Consider the following 23,740-nt stretch of genomic DNA (forward strand, 5'->3'; position numbering starts at 1 on the left):
ACAAATACTGCCAATGTGAAATGTGTCACACATGCTCAAATAATGCTTAAAGATCTAGGGTTAAGGTTTAGCTGGTAAAATACAATATAGCATCACTCTTGCATAAATCCCAAAAGTACAGACAGAAAATTACCATCTTAAACCAATCTTCTCCACTTCTGAAACATTAAATACAAGCAAGTATTTAAAGAAGTGAGTTGAATTACTCAGACCCTTTATAACAAATGGTGGCAGCATGGCCATGAATGATAATAGCAAAAAGGCTCTTATTATACAAAAATTAAGAGAAATTAGGGTTGGAGCTGATTATCAATGCACCTCATGTTAAAGAGTTCTCTGGTCTTTGCAGTACCTTTGCTATGGATCAGCAACCACATGCATTTTCACATCACATATGAGATATCTACTCATGACCTTTAGGTGAAAGTTTCAATCAAGAGTTTTGCTGAAGTTAGCTGAGAGCTCAGCTCTTAACAGTGATGGCAGAGAAAAGATGATTATCTATTCTATATATAGATACTTAAGTTTGCATTGTAGAAATAGGGATGGGATAACACTAAAGTTATTGTAGATGACTTTCAATAAAAAAGAAAAGGGATGCCACATCTTTAGGCTCTGCTAGTAGACTCTGTGCAGCAGTTTTTGCTTCCAGATGACAACTGGAAAACATAAATGTTGATACAAAGCAAAACATGAAAAATAGTTGCACTCTACTCCAAGTGATTAGATTGGGAGAAAGAAGCAATACATTGGAATTGATCTGGGACGGTTTTAAAGAACTATTTTGCTACTGAGTTCACTATAGATAACCTTTTATTATGATAAAAGTTTAATAATATTTCTTTTCCTTTGGTTGTTTTAGTCCTAAATCATGAATGAATATTCTGTAACTATTAAAACAACTATATTATTCTAGTTTAGCCTGTTAATAGCATATATTGCATTTGTGGACTTTTCTAATGTTGAACCATCTGGAATAAATCTAATTTGGTAGTTTATAAATACCAGAGTAAGTTTCATTTTGAAGGATTACTTTTGGTACTAGGATTGAATCCAGGGCCTTCTCACTGAGCTACATCTCAAGCCTATATTTTTTATTTTGAAAAAGGGTCTCATTAAATCACTAGATTGTACAGGGAGCACTTGAACTTGTAAATCTCAGGCCTCAGACTCTAAGAGTGATTTCTGAAGGATTTTTAAATATATTCATAAAGAAGACCTTCTTTTTATGCTATTTTTGTCTTGCTTACTTGTAAGTATTTTAGCCCTCTGAGTTAGCTGGGAAATGCTTCCTCTTCCTTTTTTGTTCTCTGAAAAAGTTTGTAAAATATTGGCAAAACTTGTCTTTGAACATTACTAGAATTTTTCCCATAAAGCAATTTTGGACCTATTGTTTTGATATAAAATTTGAGCTACTAATTCAATTTTTAAAAATAAGATCAGTCTGACTTTCTATTTCTTCCTGATTCAGTATTGATAAGGTATTTTTTTTCTTGCAGGAGTTTTTTTTTATGACACTGAAGTTTAAAAATCTGTCATGATTATTCTTGACATTCATATATTTCTTGAATTTCTACTGTGACTAAGAATATAAAATTGTTTTCATTTTTAGTATTATTTGTAAGGTAACAATCTTTTTTTGTTCTTAAACAATTTCACCAATGAGTTTTTATTTTACCCATCTGTTCAAATCAATAACATTGGGCTTTATTGGTCTTCTCTACTACATTATAGTAATTTTTATTCTTATCTTTATCCTTTCTTTGTGTTTTGTACTTTTTTAAAAACAGGAGTTATCTTATATATTATATATCTTACCTCGTTTCTAATTTTTTCTCCTAAAATAAAATTTTTGATTTTTCCTTTATGTTCTATTTTAAATTCTTCCCCCAAGTTCTGACATGTTGTATTTTAATTATCAATTACTTGTAAGTATTTTTATGTTAGTTTCTGGATCCATGGTTTTGGATAACAGCTTTTAACTTTCCAAATACAGTAAATAAGATTTGTTTATCTTTTTGGGTATTGATTTTTTATAATTTTGTTGTTATCCAAAAATACAATACAATACAATGCCTTTGAAATTTGTTGAGATTTGCTTTAAAGCCTAGTGCAGATTAAGTTTCGTAAATATTCCAGGTATATTTGTAAAGTACAGTTTTCTGTACATGCCCTGTGCATCAAGCTTGCAGTGGCTGAGTTCTGTGGAAATACTGCATTGGGACAAACGCAGGCAGTTACAGCAGGAAGAACCAGGGACTGCGTGCTGCTTGGGGAAATGTTCATACCCTGATACCTTATTGAACCTCTTTCCCCTAAAGGTTGGGGTGGGCCTATTCCTTTTCGTTCTTCAAGTCTGTGACATAACCTTACCCTCAACATTAGGAAACAACAAAAAACAAACTGTGAACACTGTGCTGCCTGGTCTGGAGGCTTTTCCGCTTCTTTCTCTAAGCCTTGGCTTCTCGAGATGCATGGCACAAATAAAAATGTCATCCGCAGGGTTCTTCGAGCATTTGGATATAGAAATATCTTTTCTGGAACAGAAATATTTTTGATCATACATCCACACATGCATTATCGATGCAGCAGTGGTGGCCCAGTTCCTGAGGTCATGCCCATCCTGCGGAGCCCAGGCAACACATGTGCTGGTGCAGACAGCAAGTGGCAGCTCAGCAGGCCATCCAGAGAGCCAGCCCTTCTCAGGCTGGCTGGGAGATGAAGTTATTATTCACCTGAGGACTGAAAGGGAAAGCAGCAGAGACAAGAATCCAGGAACACTGGTTTACAGTGTTTGTTTACTTGGGTGGGAAAGCTCTGTGTGTGCATGTGTGTGTGCGCACATGTGTGTGCGTGTTGGGGACATCTATGCAGACTCAGAGAGGTACGCCCTTATTCATTCAGGTAGCTGTTGGATATGAACGACTAGCCTCAAATGATTGATTTTAGGTTCCAGAATTAGTTTTAATTCACTACTAAAAGGAAAAAAGAAACCAACACTTATACAGGGAAAATTATAGGCCCTGTGTTTCAAATCAGAGAGTGAGCTATAAGTAAATGTAAAAATGAAAGTCTCAGAATGCAGACAAGTATGAGACAGGAGGGAGGAGGAACATAAGGACAATGATCTGGGGTTCTGAGCAGCGTGAGGAGATGGGGCTGGGGGGCTGCGCTTAACTTGGACTAGGTGACAACTTCCAGATTTGACGGAACTTTACAATCTGTGGGCTGAATTAGGGGCTAATGTCCCTTTGCATTCACTTTTAAGATTCTCTATTTTGTAGTACTACTGCTAAAACAATAGTGATGGGAAATATCCATTCCAAATTCCAATTATGATTGTGTTCCACCTTTTTATTTTTTAACTGTGAGTGAACTATGTAGCCACAGACAAGCATGAGTCTCACAGGAGAAACAAGCAGCAGATCATGGAGTTAAAATCAAGAAAGCCAGTCTTCAGTTCAGCTGAAAAATAGGGTATAGCCGCATCATTGAGGATACAAGAACTTAGGAGGAAATACGACCAAACCTGGACGCTCTTCTTAAATCATTGGGTAATTCTGTGAAATCACAGGACTAGAAGGAGAAGGAAAAAATTCCCTACATGACAGAACAGAAAGACTGCTGGGGGGAAATTATATTGTAAAGAGCAACTCAGCAGGACAGCTTTTTTATGCACTATTACGGAAACCTGCCTGACATAAATTGTGAGTAACACTGTAGATAAGAAATGTAAACCACTAGGGAAGAAATATAAAAGGGAGAGAGGAAAAGGACAAGCTACATAGAGAGTTAGTGAAGGACAAAATTGCAGTGTTAAAATGATTGGAAATGGGGAATGCACTGTCTCAATAAATGACTTACTCAGGATAAAATGGAAATTATGGATGGAAAATACAGAGCTGATAATGTAAATGAGAATTCCCTTGCTTGCCAGTGAAACTCAATCTTCCTGACTCAGTATCTGCATGATACCCGCTTTGAAATAGAGAAGGTGGTAATGAGGGTGAAGAGCCCCAGTAGTGGACTGCAAATGTATGGCAGGACAGTGGAATGAACTGCGAGAACAAAAGGAAGATAAAAGAAAGCTCTCAAAAGGCACTATTTTGATCTTTCATTTATGATAATATTCTTTGGCAACTTACAACCAAAGTTCAAATATTCTTCCTTTTTTTCTGTCTTACCAACAACTTTAAAAAAATAACACTATTGCGGCGGTGTGCCAAAGGTGCATGTGTGTGTGAGAGAGGGGAGAGATGATAGAAATACACAGAGGGAGAGAGGAGAGAGGGAGGTGCAGAGAGAAGACTCAGCACAAAAACTGGAGAGCAAGTACCACACTGAAGGGGAGCCACATGAGCACGTCACGATGCAGGTGTTCGTACTGATCAAACTGAGTGAAGTGTGCGGTCCATAAAGTGAGGACCAGATTGGCCACTAACTTTGTGTAAGTTTCCCCTGATGACTATTTGGGGTGCTTTGTTAAACAGAGGAGAAAATATAGTCTTTAACTAACCATCTAACGTCTTGGAATGAATTCCCAGTTCCATACTTTGGTTACAGTTCCAGAAACTTTACTCAGTTATCCCACTGGTCAGTATTTAGAAGTAATCAACATTACATGTTTGTCTGTACCAGGGAAAGATTAAAAGGCTATACATAGATATTAACCATACTTTTATCTGGGTAGTGGCATAATAAATATTCTTTTTTTCTTTTATGTTTCCAAGTTTTCTGCATTGAGCATATATTCTTTTGCAAAAAGGAAAGATGAAACAAAAACTAAAGTGACGAAACCTAGATTGAGCAAAGCTGCAACTCCCACACGTTCTCTTCCTCTGTATATTCCTTTCCTCAGATGAAGAGGGTGCTTTTTCTGACTCTTTCTTCTTCTTTGTTTCCATGATGTGTTCTTGGGCCTGCACCACGTTTCTCTATGCTTTCTTCCACAGCTTTGTTTCTGATGAGAAGAAAATTGGTTGGGCTTCCTAATCCTCCTGCTGCCTCTCCTACTCACATGCCCTGAAGCAAGCTGCCCTCTCCACTGTAGCCCTTTCCGTGAGGTGGATAATTGCCTCAGTCTGGCTGGGAGCAGGACACAGGAGCAGATGCAGGCAGCAATGGTGCTGCCAGGGTTTAGGGCTTCAGTGTGAATGAGCTGGTATCTGTGCATTGCAGACTATAAAGAAATGAAGTCAAGGCCGGACCATAAGGATTCATTCTTATTGTCTGTGGCTGGAGGGAGATGGCAATGGTCACACAGAAAGGAAGGCCAGAATGTGTCTTGCAGCAAAAGTCAATTGTGATTTACTACATTTAAGAAAAGATCCATTTCACTATAAATCTGGTACTCATATTGTGATAAGGCCTATAAGTCAAGAGGCAATTTCCAAAAGAGGTGGTGAGGGAAGGTTGTTCAAAGGTCATCTAAGCACTGCCACCAGCACAGCGTTAGGGAAAGCAGTGTTCTGTCCTAGGCATGGCTGCAAGGCTACTGGAGGTTCAGGGTTTTCCACTGCAGGTGTCCCACAATGCCACAGGAGGCAGAAGCCCAAAGGTTTTGATGGTCTGAAAAGCCATTTTTTCCATTCTTGGTTCCTACACTGATTCATCTCTTGGCCTCATTATTTTTAGAAGGAATGATTACTAACAAGGATGCATTTGATGACCAGATTACCGGCAGAGCAGGATAACCAATGAAGAGATGGAGCCTCTCATAGTTAAGCTTTATTAGGGCTTCTCTTTCCCTTTCCAGAAGTAAAGAGATTTATTTTTGCAGTTTGAATTTAATAAATAAAAGCTTCATGTATTTGTTTATCATTTACTAGCTCCTTTGCTGCAAAGATCAAATCAGGGCTGTAACACAGTCACAAGATAGGCAGTGGTTTTCGCTAAAAATACTGTTACAGTCCCTAAGATGCTAAGGCTAGACTTGTCCAGGGTTTCCTTACCATGATCACTGCACTTTGGGCAATGCTTTCAGGGCACAATTCAGAAAATTCTGAGATAGCAGACAGAGCACAGCACTCTCCCAAGTCAACAGACTTGGGCTGGAGTTCAGATTATGTGGTGCTTCTCTAGTCTGCACCAGTTTCTTGACAACTCTAGGCCTCAGTTTCCTACCAAACACCTGCTGGATTGCTGAGCCTTGTTGTGGTGAGGACTGAGTACCACAAAGCAAACTGCACCCCTGTGGGGCAGCTGAAGAGGAAGCACTCCCTACAGCAAGGGGCATGGAAGTAGTGGCTTAGGCCACAAAGGACCAAGGAATTTGGACTTGCACTTAACCAGACTTCCTTTGCAAGTTCTGAGTCTTTCCTTAAACCACATCAGCCCTGCACATTTCAACTGTAGTAGAACAGTCACCATCTGCATTTGCATAACAGCTTTTCAAATTGCGTTCACGCATGGAATTTCATTTTATGGCATCAAAGCTACAATGAGGTTTGTAGGATCTGCTTTCTGGGTGAAGAACCTGAGACTTAGGCTGCCCAACATTCCCAAAGTAGGACAGAAAATAGGTGAAAGCCACCTTTTCCTTCACCAGTGTCTCTACTCTATTTTTCATGCCCTCAGGAGCAGGAATATGACTCACATTTTCCTCATTTTATGACCTATGTCCAGGCAAGACACTCAGTAACTAATCCTTGCTTGAAACTAATACAAATCTAGGGAGGTTTATGCTACACAGTCTTTGTTTTCAGCCTTATGTCTTATACAGAGTCAAAGTGCTTTGAAAAGACCCCAAACTCCTAACAGATGTCAGGTGTGATCATTTCAAACAAGTAAGACTTTGGAATGCAAAGCCCTCGGCCAAGAACTACAAAATTGGTTCCTATTTCTGGATCCAAATGTACCCGATGATCTCTTCAGGAGTCTCCTACTGAACCTGGATCTCTCCCTTTTTCAGATGTACTGGGAAAGCAATTTGCAAATGCCAGAAAGCGTAGACGCTGCCAAGTGGAACCCTGCAAATGACCATGATGAGGCCGAGGAACTTTCATCACACGGGCAGGTATCATAATGGACCATCACAAGGTCTGCGACTCAGAAAGGAAAGCAAATGAAACACCAGACTCTACAGCAGTGGAATGCAAATAAAGGAAGACCATAGTGGACTCAAAATTGGAAAACTCTTGTGAACCTCAATGTTTAGATTTTGAACTTTGCAAAAGCCACATCAACTGAGAGATGCCCATGTAATATGATTTTTCTGATTCTAAAATGCCAGTGGATTTTATTATGAATATGGAAAAAGTGTTATGAGTTATTTTCTATGTAAAAGAAAGGAAGTATATCTGGGTAGTTGAAATAGAGTTGCACAAATAGGGAACATCTCTTCAATCACAGTTTACAAAGACTCCGGGTTTTCACACGTGTGTTAGTATCTATATGCACACATTTTTTGAACATTTTAAAGCTCAAGACTTTACTATTCATACATAAGAGTCTAAGAAAAGCTCCTTATTCTACACTGCAATAATGATATTTTCTTGCCCTGTCCAGAGGTACTGAATTCTTTTTTGCAGGGCTGTGTAATGTTTTCATATATTAGCAGCATTATAATATTATTAAATGCTTCTTCCTGAGTCAACAATCGAATCATCATGGATGTGCTATTTCTTTCTTTCAATTAGATATTTTTGAGGTTCATGAACTCTGCTTAGAACATAGTTTTTCCTGATGTTTTGCCAATTAAATTCCAAACTAATCCATCTTATTTTTTTTTACACTTGACATCTCTAGTATGTATGTATTTCATAAAACCTCATAAGATGTGGCTTGTCATTATAAAGATGTTAAATTTTTTCTTTTAGAAAGACTTATCCTTTTTCTTTTTCCTTGCTCTTCTGTGTCTGTGTCACTTTTATTAAAATTCTTTTATTTTACAACAGAGACAGACCTATCTGTTCCTCCCACATATCCTCCTTATTTCTGACGTCCTTCACAGCACGGTCTAGAACATCTTCTGCCCTCCAATCTGTGCAGTCACTAAGCTTTCCTGCTCTGTAGTGTCATTTTGGTTGTGCTGTTTTGTGGTTTTTTCCATTTCTTGCTTCATTCCCAGGAAACAGAGAAATGATGGTTAACACTGCATATTTTAACCTTTTTGTCACCTTTTCCTCTCTCTAAAACTCTTCTAATTTGGGAACTTGCCGCTTTGCTCAGGGGCAGGTACCTGTATTCCAAAATATGCTGCTTTAAGTTCTCTCATTTCCTCTTCATGTTCCATAAAATTAATCTGATTTAGTGAGACTTTATGAAACAAACACTAAAAATTAGACATATACTCTACTTTGGTTAAAGAGGAGAATACTTGTTACCTGATTTCTAAAATCATGATCACAATGGGCCACTTTTCCTAGTTTCCCTGTATCTTCCCTTGCTGAATGTTGACAACACAGAGGCCTAGCCCTGAGCATCACTTCTGTCAGGCCCACGTGTGAGAGGGTTACACACGGGCCAAGCATCCAGATGCTTGGCACCCGGATGAGATTGCCAACACTATTAAAAAGCATCAGTGTAAAGTTATTTATCAAGAGTCTTCTGACAATCACCGTTAGTTATACACAATTTAATGATCAACAGTTTTTAGTGATGTTCGGATGGTATCTAAATATTTTTCAGTCTTGTCAATATGATTTACACAGACTTCAAAAAAGAATTCTGATTTTTAAAATTTATTATATAAAATAAGAGATTTTGATATATCCTCATGAATGCAAATAAAAATAGTATTTACATTTAAGTTTGGGTAAAACTATAATGAGATGCTACTCCACTTGGTTTTATGGCTAAAAATAACAAAACAAACCAGCCTCACCAATTGCTGCCTGATGAGGCTGCAGAACAAATGTACTTCCCACTAGTCCCATGGGAATGCATGAACGTACAGATTACTTTAGAGAAAAGGTGGATAGTTCTTTTAAAAGTTAAACATGCTAGTATTTACCCAAGTGAAATGAAAAATTATGTCTAAATGAAAAGGTGATAAATGGATATTAATTTATAGCAGATTTACTCACATTTGACCAAGATTGAAAACTGACCAAGTGTTCATGAACTAGAAACTAGATAAACCATATTTCTTTCTTTCTTTTTTTTTTTTTTTTTTTGTCTTTCTCCTTTTTATCGGTACCAGGGATTGAACTCACGACTGCCTGCTTACAAGGCAGGCGCTTACGCCGCTGAGCTAAATCCCCAGCCCCCACCATACTTCTTTCTCACAATAAACTTTACATGGCAGGATAAATTATACATAAAGCAAAATGGGTGAATCTCAGGTTAATTATGCTAAGTAAAAGGAACCAGACTCAACAGGTCACATACTGTATGATTCCTTGAATTTGACATGGTAGAAATGGTCAAACTAGGAGGGTGGAACATTAGATCAAGTGGTTCACTGGAGTCTGGTTTTGGAGAGGAACATGAGGAAACAGAAATGGAAGTGACTCACATACTGATTGTGGTAGTGGTGCCTGCATAACTGCATGTATTTTTCAAAATTCATAGAATTGTTCACCTAAAAAGAGTAAATTTTATCAAATGCATATTTTACCTCAATAAACCCAACAAAACAACTCCATGTGGTAATGTGAAGATAAACAAGAGCTTAAAATACATTTACTGTTTATCTGTATGCCTAAAGATACAAATGAAAGTGAAATAATGAAACTATGCTCTGCATAGAAGTTAGCTTCATTACCATCTGTTATGGCTTGTATCTAGTTGTTACCTACAGGACAAAGGAGGGGCTTTCAGAGGTGGCTGAATCTAGGTTGTGTGATGCTGAGATCAAGAATGTGATGCTAGGATTAATGACTAGATTAACCCACTGACTGGTTTAGCGTAGCTCTGAGTGCTACCTGTGCTCTGGGTGGAGAGCCTAAATGGAACACAGAGGTACAGAAAGAAGCTGCTATGACACTTTTTCCAGCTGCTTCCACTTCTATTGCTGCTGCTTGTCTTCTGCCTGCTTTGAGATGCCCTCTGCTATGCCACCCTGTCTTGCAGCCAGCCAACTATGGATGAAACCTCTATGGACTGTGGGCCAAAATAAACCTTTCTTCTATAACTTTGAATGTTTGATATTTTGTTTCAGCAACAAGAAAAGTAACTAAGACACCATCTTACAATGTGGTAAAAGGCTACCATGTTACTATAGATATGAGCTATTATTCCCTTCTGTATGAAATCGCTAACATTATAAATTATGGCTCACAGGCAGAGGTAAACAGAAACATCCAGACAAAGTTGCGCAGTGGGTTTTGTTGTTAAGAGCCTTCCCCTAATGTTTTCTTCATGAACATGTGATGAAATGGTATGAGTCAATAAACATATCCTTAAGGGGTTAAAAGAAAGGCTAGAAACTTCTTTACTAAACTAGAAGGGAATTCTAAAAGTTGACCATTTTAAGGTCATTAAACCTCTGTATTTTGCTACAGAAAGAATTTTCCAGGTGTAGATGGAGTGAGGAAACAATAACTTATGGGAATGTTATAGTTTAAATCTGAACTGTCCTCAAAGATCAAATTCTCATGTCTTTGCCTTATAATTTGAGCAACTACTTTTAAGATAACAATACACAATATATTAGCCATTGTTAATTTCCTATCATCTTGTTTTAAATTCTGTATCATTTTAATTTTTTCAAAAAAGAAGAAAGAAAAACAGGCCCATATGTTAAAAGCCTGGTGGCCAGTTGGTGGCACTATTAGAAGGTGTAGAACCCCTAAGACAGTGATGGCGAGCCTTTTAGAGGTTCTAGTGTTAGCAGCCTGCTGTGGCACGCGAATCACAGGTTCACTGTCACTGCTCTAACAGGACGTCCCTCGGATGCGTCCTTGCAGAAGATGTTGGGACCCTAGCTGCTTCCTGGCCATCATGAGGTGCTCAGCTTTGCTCTATCGTGTGTTCCCCACCATGATGATGTGTCTCACCACAGGCCCAAAAGCAAGCATGTACTGAAATCTCTGAACCCATGAGTGAAATGAATCTTTCCTCCTTATTTGTGTACACAAAGACATTTTTTTTTTTACAGTGATGGAAAGCTGACAAGGAGGCCCTTTCCCTCCTCGACTGTCAAGGCATGATGGCCTAATTGAGTATGGAGTAGATTGAGTGTATCTTGTAAAAATCAGGAGAATATTTGGTTCTGGGAGTCAAAGGAGCAAGCTGTGGTAATTTATTAACATGATAGATACAGCATAAGTGTGACTCCCAAGTAACACATAATTTAAAGCTATATTCAAATGTATTGTCACAAAGATAACATTCATTGGCCTGACAATCAGTAAAAATTCAAACCACAACACATGCTCACAAATTGAGTACTGTCACGTCCTAAGGGAGTAGGGTGGATCCCTAATTCTATATGAGCGATGTTCTTAAACAAGCAGAAATTTGAACTTAGACACACAGAGAAAACAGTCTGTGAAAATGAGAGCAGAGAACAAGATGTGACTACCAATGAATGAGGGCCGAAGACTGACTGAAATCTACCAGAAGCAGGAGAGAAGCAAGAAACAGGTTCTTTCATATAGCTGCCAAAGGAACCAGCTCTGCCAAACCAGATTTTGAACTTATTTTTAGAACTTGTTGTTTTGAGAAAATAAATTTCCACTTTTTGAAACCAAATCAAATGAGAACACAAAAACAAGCAAAAAAAAAAAAAAAAAAAAAAAAAAACTATCTGAAAGTACATTTCCTACTGACAAGCAGGTTCTGTGAGTGAAGGGGATGTGTCATCGACAGAATCGCTCCTTCAGAAGGCTGTGTTTTCTCAAACGTTGCCCTTTGTGGAGCAGGGAGCCTGGCGCCTGAAGGGTGGTGGTAGTCACCGGGCTACATCTGGTGTCATGTTCTTGGGAGAAACCGACAGACTCTCATCTGGCATAGGTTCCCCTCACACCCCACAGTGGGGCATATGGACAACCTCAGGAGCCTCACACGCAGCTGTTACATCAATTTCCAAGTGCAGAGACCTGAACAGTGACTGTAATGACATTTTCCTGGCTGGCTCTGACCTCTGAATCTCACTGATTGGTCTAACACACACTGTGAACATCGACCAGTTAGGACTCAGAGCCAAGACTCAAACATTGCTTTAAAATGGCAAGAGATGTCTAAGGCGTAATTTCTGTGACCTAAACCATTAAGTTACTCACTTGCCAATTCGTGGTTTCTTTTTTATATCCTTTCCTTTCAATTACTTTCCCTGTTTGGCTTATGTTTCTGTGGCAGTTACTCCTAATCCCTAAAACATTTTTGTAGGCAGTTCATGCTCCTGGTCTTCGAGAGCAGCTAGTAAGGACAGGCAAGATTTTTAAAATATCCTACTCTGTATATTTCAGCTTCACATCACTCTCCTTACATTTCTCTTGTTTAAACAAAAGCAATCCTCTTCACAAAGTATTAGTGGGATTTGTATATTCAGAGGGGCAATTTAAAGAATACCCATGTGTGACAAAGATGGTCTATTATTCCAAGATAAATCAAAGGCCAAGGCACTTTAAGGATACCATGTATCAACTGACGTTGTCAGATGAAGTCCAGCTATAAACATCTGAGTGTATTCCCCTCTGTGACACTCAGCTTTTCCTCTCTCCTCACCCTTTTTTCCTTTTTTTTGGTCCTGGGAATCAAACTCAGGCCCTCACACTTGCAGGCAGACACTGGGCAGCTGAGCTAGATCCCCAGCCTCCTCATCCTCTCCTATCTCACTTGGATGTTCATTTTGACATTCCAAAGTCCACAACTTCATCTCTTTCCAAATAATCGCTGTCACTGCACAGCACTGGCACACTCTGGCATCTTCAACGCAAGCACAGTGGCTGCCCCATTTCTGAGGTTACCTGGTCCTGACCTGGGGCTTCAACCTTTTCCTGAACAGACATTTCCTACATCTCTCTAGACTCTAAGTGTGATTCAGAAGTGGAAGCGACATGATTTATATTTACATCGATCTTGAACACAGAACAAACTGCTTCTGTAAAAGTTCGCTGCCACGCTTCATACTTGGTTATAAAACACTTGTGCTGGGAGGAGGATTTGCTGGCCATGTGTGATGACGTAGTTTCACACATGACCTTTTAACCTCCCCAATTTTCTCCCTCTATTTTCTATTTCCAGGATGTATTTCTTCAACATGTTCTTTAGCTTGACTTTTCTCTAGATTCTGTTCTTCTGCAGTCCCAAGCGCTTTCCTTTCCCATGAACTTAGTTTTTTGGTTGTCCTTTTTTCTCTACCCTTCCTGGCGAATGGCTCCCATTTTACTTCCACTGAATATACATATCACTGTCTTTTGCTCAGAAATAAACCCACCCCCACACTCCCACACCACAGCATCCTCACACATGGGTGGTACCTGCTGCATGCCTTGCATGGTCTGCTGCAGGAACTGGAGTTGCTGGTCTTTGGTGAGGTTTTCTTCTGTTCTGAAGAGCTGCTCTTTCTCCTGTTTGAGCAACTCCACCTCATTTCTGTAGGCATCCAGTTGCCAACGGAGGCTGTCATTCTCCTCTTTAAGAGCATAGGCCTGAGCCGCCAGGGCTGAGGGAAAAGAGAATCCAAGTGAGTGACCTTCTCGGTTAAAACGGGGAGGCCTCTGGTGGCCTCCCCGCCTAACATTCATATCAACTGTGAAGTAAACCCAAATGCCTTGCCATGGGCTCTTTATTTTGCAGCGCATCACTTCATTTAGACTGTTTTGTTTTTGTAGTGCTGGGGATGGAAACTTCTAGATGAGTGCTCTACCACTAAGCCACGTCTTTAGCCCTTTGTCCACTCTACTTGCTCTATCTTTTATGGATGAACACTCATGGCGACAGGATTAATTTCTTCCAAATTCTTAGGTCCTGACTTTTCCCGCAACTCTACACCCCTTCACCGAAACTGATCAGTATTGCTCCAGAATGAAGATATTCAGAATTCCAGGCAACAGTCAGATTTACTACATTATTGTCCTCTCTTATTCTACAGAATTGCTTAGCTCCTCAGAGTGCCACTTGCTTTCAAATAATCAGCCTTTCCACAGGTTGAGGCACGCAGCAGCATCCCAGGGGAGAGAGGAATTTATATGCATACCATTCCTCCCTGCTCTATTGCTGGGACAAATTGCACAAATTGTTTTCTCTAACTCCTATCAGAATGGCAACCCAATTCCATCTGTTTCACCAACAGATTAAAACTCTTTTTCCCTACAAGCCTCTATTTCTCCTCCCTAAAACCTGAAATTCTCTCTGGGTAGATCAGTCTTCATTTATATCTCCATCTTGCTGGGAAACCAAGACGGCTCATAGAGGACCTTCCTTACACATCTTGAGGTTTCAGAGACTGAATAAAGAGAGAGGACAGAATGGTACAAAGCCAGAGGAAGGAATCCCTTTCCATAACTTCTACTTTTTGGCTTCCAGATCTCTCTAGTACTACCATTACCCCCGCCACTAAGGGATAGCTGGATATTCAGAAGCACCAAGCACTGTACCAAGGGCATTTTCTAAACTAACACACTGAATCTTCCTGTTAAGCTGAGGATGTAGGTATGCTAATCTCCATTTTTAAACATGAGAAAAATCAGGCACAGAGAATGTAGATAACTTCTTCAAACATGCAAAGAAAGTAGCAGAAGCAGTCTGCAAACCCAGGGCCTCAACCACCATGCCACGTCAGTCCCTGTGTATTTGTTTTTACCCACTGTTCAAAACCAATCTCATTCTCTTCTCTCCTGTCCCATCAGTGGTCCATCACTCTTTTTTCCCTCTCAGAAAAGTCATGCTCAGTTTTGTAAATGGGAGAAAAGTGAAAGAAAATTTGCGAAGTTTCTTCATAGATATAAGGGAGTCCATCATGCATCAGGCTCTTGAACCATACTCATTTCAATGCCTGCCCGTGCCCGCCACATCTCAGGGTCAGATCCCTGGAGGTTATGCTTTCTGATGCTTCACCTGCACACTGCACCTGTACAGTCATAACAGGGCTGTGCCGAGGTGCCCAGAGCTCAGGGGACTTGCTGCACAAGTATCAAACATGGAATTATGCTAATAATAGTTTTAAGTTAAGTGTCTTACAGTTTTCCACTTTGCAAAATGATAATCTATGTATAGTACAGTCTGAAATACTAATCAAATAGAACATGAAATTAGCCAGAATACTCCATACCTCAGGCCATTAGAGATCAATTACTCAAAAGTGCATTTTTTTTATAGTTCTATGGGCCCAGGTCTGCGTGGGCATCCTGAATCATGAAATGAGGAAACATAGTATGTTATTTCTCGCAAGGAACTTAAAAACAAATAGTTCCTCAAATCACATACTCTGTTGTTTAAAAATATTACAATATAGTGATAATTTGTTTTATTTATACTAATAGTTTATATTAGTTTTTTAAAATAAAGTTTGTATTATTTTCTTTTTTGAAAGAAATTTTTTGTTTATATGTTAGATTTATTTTTCATTAAAAACATTTTAAAATTCTAGCAGAAATTGACACATTTAAAAGGAAACTAATGTATTCAGAGGAAGACAGAATACAATTGCCTGGCATATAGTAGGTCCTCAGTAAGTGTCTGAATGAATAACTCAGCGCTAAGGTACATGACAAAGGAATGCATTCTATAAGGTTTGCAGCAGGGGGAAAATGCAGACTGGAAGAGAAAAACAGTGCTTTGAAAGATGAAAGCCCCAAGAACCAAGGAAAGGTGCTTCGGTTAGAAGAAAGATTATAAGGAAAAGCTAAGAGATGAGAATTGTAGGTGAAACATTCAGGGCAGGAAGGGGAGAAAGTTGACCACAAGGAAAGTGTTTTCTTGAAAGCAGTGAGAGGTGAGCCATGGCATGGGCTGAGAGCGGATGGAGGGAGAGGCTCAGCAGGGCACCCAACCGAGAACCACAAAGGTGCTTTTGGGGAAGCGGAAGGACAGGATGAAATTGGTGATTGAGGAAGATTAGTTTGGCAATGGTGCGTGGAATGAACTAGAGGCTGAAGAGAATGAATAAAGGAAATTTTATTTGGTGTATATGTGCGTGCAAAACCAAGGAGCAGCCAATTTTCCAATTTTTAGGAATCTGTAAAATTGGGAGTGACCCACAGCCTACCCAGGTACATGACTTGGTGCTTTTTAACAACTCAAATCTTGCCCACACCCCAAGATACCAACTCCTGACATCTCCATTCACTAATCCACAGGGAAATTGTCCACGAGGCAGCGTTTGAAAGAGGGATGTTGTGATAGGACAAAAATCACAGAAAATGCAAATGATGAAAAAAGTGTTGGCACTACACAAGCACATTACTACATTTAGTAGCATTCAAAGACACTTAAGTCATTTCCTCAGGAAGCTCTATTTGGCCCCTTTCCAATTCAGAGTGGCATTTTTATTATCATAACTGATAGCAGGTGTTTGTGAAGAAATCGATTAGTATGCAGGGATGGAAATTACATTTTCCAAATGAATTGCATAGTCTGCAAGATATGCTGAAATCTGTGTAGCAAAATGCGAGCAGCTATAAAGCATGTGCCAGCAACATTATTTAAATAAATTATCTAAACATAAATACATATAGGAGAGTGCACCATCCATTATTTTAGGGGCTCTTTTAGACACTCATAGCATGGTACTGCTGAAAATTCTCATTCTTGGCTAAGCCAAATGACCACTGTGCCTGCCAAGCAGGATATAATGCAGTTTTCAATGCCGTAACAGGAATCTGATATCACTACAGGGAAAGGAGACAGAGAGAGAGAGGGAGAGAGAGAGAGAGAGAGAGACAGAGAGAGAGAGAGAGACAGAGAGACAGAGAGACAGAGACAGAGAGAGAACAAGAGTGAGAAAGAATGAGAATTCTTTTTGCCAAAGGAAATCAATACCATAGCTGATCTCATCATCATTTTTATAATTGGGGCATATAACTGATTTACATTCTTGATTAAATAATTTCAGGCTTGATATTGACACACACAAAAACTTGGTCATTCATGTGGCAGCAAAGTGGTTCATCTTCTAAAGGGTGGGAAATTATATATTGACTCCACTTAACTCTAGGCCACCTGTTTGTAAACATTATTCAGTATCATGCTGCTGTCCTGAATCCTCCCATCTCAGGAGGCCTCCTGGATAAGCTATGTTATATTTCCTGGATGAGAGCTTTCAAAGAAAAAAAAAAAAAACCTGTTTTTGACCCTGTGTGATTTCTCAGTGTGTTAAAAGTCCAGAAACTTGAAATGTCAACTCTTTTTGTTTTTTTTTTTTCTCTGTAGTTTTGTTCTAGGACACCATATTAAACAGTTTTGATAAATATGTCATCAAGCTTCCATAATAAAAGTTACCCTTAAGAAGCTGAACAAGGAAATCCACTATTCAAATAAGTATAAGGATTGAAAATAAAGTACAGTGAGAATCTTTGTGTACGAATCTCCAAGGAATGCACTGTGTTCCAACAAAAGGAATGTTTAGCTAAGAGATATCTCATGTGGATTACCAATTTTCAACTTGAAGGGAAATACAATAAAACATGCTACATGTAAACTATATTGAACATAATTAAATCTTTGGTAATTTTGAAAGCACTGATGAGTCTAGTGGTGCCTTTGGATTATTATCAATTAATTCAAGCACTTAATAGGAAACCATGAAAGGAGCTATAGCATATTAAAAGGGGGTAAGGCCAAGGCAGCCAGGCACTTATTCCTGCTCAATTCTTTAAAAAATTTTTGGATATAGAAATTTTCTGACTGAATCAAACCAAAATAAAAACATTGGAATGTTGGCTAAAAATATCAAGGTACATTTCAAAAATTAGCTAGTAAATTACCAAATGACACTAATATATGAAAACTGACCCAAAGATTAAAGTGCACTGATGAAGACAAGGCTTAAAGATATTATGCACCACCTCACTGTATTCTTTACTAGATTCTATATAAACTTTGTCTTTATATTAATTATGGTCAAAGTGACCTTCTCCTCCATCTCCTGTATTACTGTGTTTCCATGGGAACAGATAATGACATGCTTAACTTCTTTGAGTAAATAATCTGGTGAAAGCCTTGAAATCTTTCTCTTACCAGCCTGAGCCAGCCTCACAAAAATAATTAGCAATATATGAAAACTGTACGTTATTTTGGGTTAGATCCCAGTAAGCTGATGGTATGTTAATATCTTTTTTCATGCTCAGGCAAGATGTAACTAAATAATAAAACACTTTAACATATTGTTGTTAGGAATATCTGTATTCATCCAGAGCTGTTAGTCATTGTAGCTTTGATGAATGCTGTGTTTAATTTTCTCCCTCTACTTTTCAAGATGTTCTCCTGGAATGCTGGGAAGGGTCTTGTGGACCCTATATTTTCTTCCATATGCAAAAGAAGTCTTTTTAAAAAGGATTTTATTGGCTTCTTCCCAGTCAGGGAATTGTACTGATAGGTTAAGAAGAGAGGACAATGAGCATACATTCAAGGCCTATAAGATAACCCCACTGTTGTAGTCAGGGGTTGTGAGAAGAACAGTTACAATAGGACACAGAAATTATATTATTTTATGATGATCACCCAGAATTAAACACAAGAAAGTGCAGGAAATCTGTCCACAACACTAAAGACACAGAATATTCAGCCATGTGCCTGGATCCCACAGCAATGTCCTGCATGAGTCCAGCTGAAGAGCTGGAACCCATGCCAATGCCTCCTATGAGTCCAGCTGGAGGTCTACAGCCCACAGGTAAGGACTCAAGTCCCTTTGTTTTACAGATCTGTACTAGGAAGGCCCAAAGTTCAGCGGTGGAAGCTAGAAAGTCTATGACAGCGGGGTGAAGGAGCTGTGCTGGTAGGTTGAGGGTCCTACACTAGAGTCAAGAAGTCACACTCAAAATAAGGACCAGGGCTGACCTGAGAAATACCACAGCCATCCTCAATGACACAGAAGTCACAAGCCCCTCCAATGATAAGAAAAGTCAAGTACGTGCCAGAAAGCCAGCATGAGAAGTTTCTCCTGGAGATTAAACAGCCCAGGTCTTCCCCTTCAGAGCCAGGAAGCGATGCTCCATGTAAGGACCAGAGCTCCCCCAAAGTGAACCACAGCCACTCTCACCAACAAGGTCCCAAGCCCTTCTGATGATAATGGTTGAACACATACTGGGGAAGCTAGTCATGACAAGCTCCTCCAGGAGAACCAATGGCTCAAAACAGCACCATTTAGGAGAATCCACAATGCCTCACTCTTCTCCACGTCTCTATTTCTGCTGGCAACTTTCCTCAGGTGAACATCTACACTCAGCACCATGCTAATTTAATTCAGTTAAGTTGACCACCACTTTTTAATCTATAACAACCACAGTATCTGTGTGCCTTCAGGGAACTGCTCCTTCCTCTGCCACCACTATGGCTCTGGTCCCCTGAGACAAAGCTATAGTTACGGTCCAGTGACTAGAGGGCTCTTTTGATGCCCACTGGCCTCTCTGCATTCTGAATCTTCTTCTGGGGTGCCTGAGGTTTCCAGATGTTACTCTGTGGTAAAGACATCATGCTGTGTACACACACCCATGATTCTCTTTGCACAGTACCACAATGCTTCCCAGAGGTAGCTGGCCTAGGGGCTGCCACATGATCATTTCCCTCCCAGGGCAATGTGAGAGAGTGATGCATGCCCTCTGTACAATCCCTCTGGGGTCTGAAAAGGTTCGGTCTGTGAGTCACTCAGAGGAGAGATGACTTGGACTGTCCTGTGACCCAGAAATAAACACTTTTCTTTGGTTAAGCCCCTGAAAATCTGGAACCTACTTACAACCAGCAGGTATTACTCTAACCAAGTGTTCTTCAAACAGAAGTTATTATGGCGGGCAGACTGGAACAGCTATTTCTGAGCTATAATCCCAAGGTTTCCAGTTTCTGTGTGGCACAAAGTCCCAGCATTGGGATTTCTCCCAGCAGTTGGATTTCAGGTGGTGGTGATGCTGCAGGTGCGGAGACCACATGTGAGAACCACTGCTCTCACCAGCCCTGCTCTCTGAACCAGGCCTGTGACCTGCTGGGACAAACCCTTCCACAGAAGCTGCATGCTCGGCTTGTTATTTAGGTTTTATACCATGGCTCCCTAAGCTCTGCCTGTGTAGACAATCCTGTCCCATCTTTGTGCCCAGGATCCAGCCCTACCCCACACCCCTCAGCACTGCCATACAGATTTAGGGAAAGCCTTGGGCAAAATGTAGTCACCACTCTGTTTTCTTTGTCCTGTTTTACCCAAATGTCAGTAGTGGTCATATTAATAGTGATGGTAACAAATTTATGTGCCAGGTATTGTGCTGAGTGTATCATTTGCACAATCTCCATTTCCCTTTCCCTCACAGAAACATCACACAGTAAATACGATTATCATTTCCATTTCACAGATGGTGGAACTGAATTCTGGGTGTGACTTTAGAACTATTTTCCCAGACATAATAAAATGAGGGTGCCAGTTTGCTGGGCAAGCTGTAGCTTGAGGAGGGAAGAAAGCAGGCACTTTCCTACCGTTCCTAACAGATGTGAGACATTCTCTTTCTGGCTCTGTCATGAAAGTGGAGGGACTAAAACTATTTTAAAATAAACATAATTTCTGCAAGAGAAATTTGGGGGTGACCCATGCAGAAGTTAAATTCACCCTACTGACGTCTGTAGGCCTAATGGGAAGGGATTTTTCTTTCTTTCCTCTCTCCTCTAAGATGGCTGTGGGGATCAGCTGAGCTGGGGACTGACCACACATTCAGGCCTGGAGCAAGGCCATCCCCGAGAACACAGAGCTCCAGAGGTGAACCATGTGAACAAGTTGTGGGACCCGAGCAAAGCCAGTCCAACAGGTGTCTGGTCTTAGTGTTTCTCCCTGTTAACTACAGCGCAGATAGCTCTGAGAATGTTTCGCTTTCAGGATTCTCAGCAAAACAGTGAGACCTTGCACTTTTGGTCCTGTCATGGCTTCTTACTGTGTATAAATAAAGATGTGGACCTCTCTGGGTTATTGCTGCCTCTCCATCGGAGGTCAGGTCCCAGGCGGCCCCAGCTTTTCTTTTATTGCATGTCTTATTTTTTCTTAATCTCCTATTGCCTGCTTTTAGGATCTTGCTGGCTATGAGAGTCGAGGCAGATAGCACAGTGATTCCCATCAATCCCTGATTTCATGAGCCTTTTTGTAATAAAGTTTCAGTAGGACAGTTGTGTCCGAGACTCATGCTGCTCTCAGGACTCCTGAAGAACCAAGGGTAGAATTTTGCTCCTCTCTCTGAACTCACCCACACAGTGCTTTTTTAAGATTCCTCCTCCTATAACTCTGACATCTGCAGTGCTGCCCCCGCCCTGGGGCTACTCTCAATGCAAAGACCAACCCACCTCAGAAGACCACATGGATTCAGATCTTTGGGTTCCTGTCACCACTAGTGCCTCCCAGTGCTCAAACACAGAGCTGAAAAGTATTGTGGGACATCCACTGAACAGCCAATCTTCTGCTATGTAGCCTCTTATGGTGCCAACAAAGTACAATTGATCTATTTTTCCGTAACACTTGTATCCCTACTGAAGTAGCAATCTTCCTCAAATTGCTCATAGAAATTCCTTCTGCTACATTTTTGCAGGATTATTATTATTACAAGTTAGCATTGACATAACACTTTATGTTTGCGGTGTGTATTATAGTCTGCGCATTAGCTATTATTAGGGAGAGCTAAACAGACGCACAAGGCAGTGTCTATTTCCATCTTTGTGTGAGGCCAGTGGAATAAGGGTAATTTGGAGGATGAAGGTAAGCTAGAGCTGTTATTATAATGGCTTAATGTGAGTCTGGAGGCACCACTGGCAGCAGGCAACTCAAGAAAAAAAAATCCTTTGTCCCTCCCCCAAGATAGCTCCTACAAATGAGGAAGTCTGTACCAGTAGTGGCCTGTGAGGTGACACTACTGAGATTCGCATTATGCCTTACACTTTTCCACATACACGGAGATCTTCTGAAACCTCCCCCAACCAGTCCCGTTTCTTCAGAGGAAAAAAAAAGCAATTAAAAAAGGCATGTCCACTTCTTCCAACAGCAGGTGAAATCTGTCACTAAAAACGGCGAAGGATGCTCTGTCAGGTGAGAGATACCGTGAGAGTTCTCAGGCAAACCAGACACGGGTTATCTCCACCTAGCACAGCTGGCCGCATAGCAGTGTGCTCAACCCCTGCTGACCTAACGTCACAGGCTCCCAGTCCAGCCCCAGGGAGAAATACAAACGGTAGCCTGGTGGACACCAGAGAATGGTTCTCTCTCTATGGATGGCGGCAGGAGGAAAAAGGGACAGGCCTCTGGTGGCCAGGGGCAAGCAGGCGAAGGGCTCTTTCTTGAAGAAGGTATGGACAGGCCAGGCCTCAAGGTCAGGCTCCCACCTGAAGTTGATTGCAGCCCAGTGGAAACTGCTTTAAAAAGGACCCAGCAAGCCCCAGGAGGAGGTTCCAAGGCTGATTGGGTAGGTGGGAGGAGGGGAGCTAGACGCTTACAGAACCCCAAGGCCACCAGGACCTAACAGGAGGGATCCATTTTCTCTGCTGGTCCTCTTCAGCTGATTAGATTTTAATTTTCCTTTTCACTCTCATCCTTATTTGGATTTCCAAGGTCTAGGTTTACCCTTTTTTCTTAACTTCCTTATTCTCTGAAGGCTTTAAAGATTCTTTTTTAGGGCATTCAGCTGCGATATATACAAGATCACAAAACAACACCGGGTTTGGAAGGAGAACCCTCCGCAGGGCAGGCCGCGTCCCCTCACAGGCAGCTCACATCCCTGGGCTGCGTCTCTGCTGCGAGGTCTTATTCTCCTGACTTCACTATGACCAGGAGCCGGTCTTGTCCAAAGACAGAAGCTATAAACAGCTATAAAGCTATAAAGCTTGCCCTGCCAAATTTTTTCACTTTATCATCCTGCAACATAAGATCACTTCTCTCCAAACCTGTTAATTTCCTTTTCTTTTAATAAATGATGACTTCTAATTGCTTTCAGGAAGACGCAGTTTTGGCTTCCCTTGTGGCATATCTTTCTTCCCCTCACCTTTTCCCTCTCCCTTTCATAAGAGCACAACATGTTCTTCCAAACAAGCATAACCCTGCCTAGAGGGTGGTCCTGGGCCCACTGTCTTTCGTTCTCTTGTCGTGGCTATGTGGTAGGGAGACTGACCTCCCCCAGGCTCACCTGGCATTCAGAAGTCATCTTCCCTTCTTACTACACAACACATCCTGGGGACAGCCCCTCCTGGAGCGGCCCCAGGGCAGGCTCCCATTTCACTACCATTTCTCAGCTTTTAGAGACTGGATTCCCATTTCCTAATACCTTCCTCATAACTTGCTTGCAGTCTTGTTATTTCTTTCATTCTTTTGGTACCTAGCTTCTGTCAGTACTTTCCCACTGCTTCTCTGTTAGTGAAGGGACTTTCTTCTGCGTTTATCATCCACTTCGGCCCTTTAGGCTTTTCTGCCTTCTACTGTGCCCTTTCAGACTTCATTAATTCATCCATCTGCACTATTTTGAATACTACTTTTTTCTGATGATACTATGACTGGATTCTTTCATAAATCCTGCAGGCTGTCTTCGAAACACATTGCTTTGATCGACTAGGTGGTGGTGTGCACTAATTTTCTTTGCAGCCACATTTCTGCCATGGCAGGTTTGGGGCTGGCACACAGGAAAGGTTGGCTCTGGAACCAAGTACCCTTGACCAGTGGTCCTTGGATAAGCCTCTTTGTTGAAGA

At 40.7% G+C, this 23,740-nt stretch overlaps 1 protein-coding gene across 14 annotated transcripts in view; it reads right to left on the reverse strand.

Moving 5' to 3' along the window:
- Enox1 (ecto-NOX disulfide-thiol exchanger 1) overlaps positions 1-23,740 on the reverse strand; it is a 568,850-nt gene that overhangs the window by 76,485 nt on the left and 468,625 nt on the right. For all 14 annotated transcript variants that reach the window (XM_063232742.1, XM_063232740.1, XM_063232745.1 and 11 more), the window contains one exon: positions 13,368-13,552. In XM_063232742.1, the coding sequence (XP_063088812.1) occupies positions 13,368-13,552 (185 nt within the window). The remainder of the gene's footprint in view (positions 1-13,367; positions 13,553-23,740) is intronic.

The sequence above is a fragment of the Cavia porcellus genome, unplaced genomic scaffold (assembly GCF_034190915.1).
Source record: "Cavia porcellus strain 051 isolate PalLab524CR breed Dunkin Hartley unplaced genomic scaffold, mCavPor4.1 scaffold_21, whole genome shotgun sequence".
Lineage (NCBI taxonomy): Eukaryota > Metazoa > Chordata > Mammalia > Rodentia > Caviidae > Cavia > Cavia porcellus.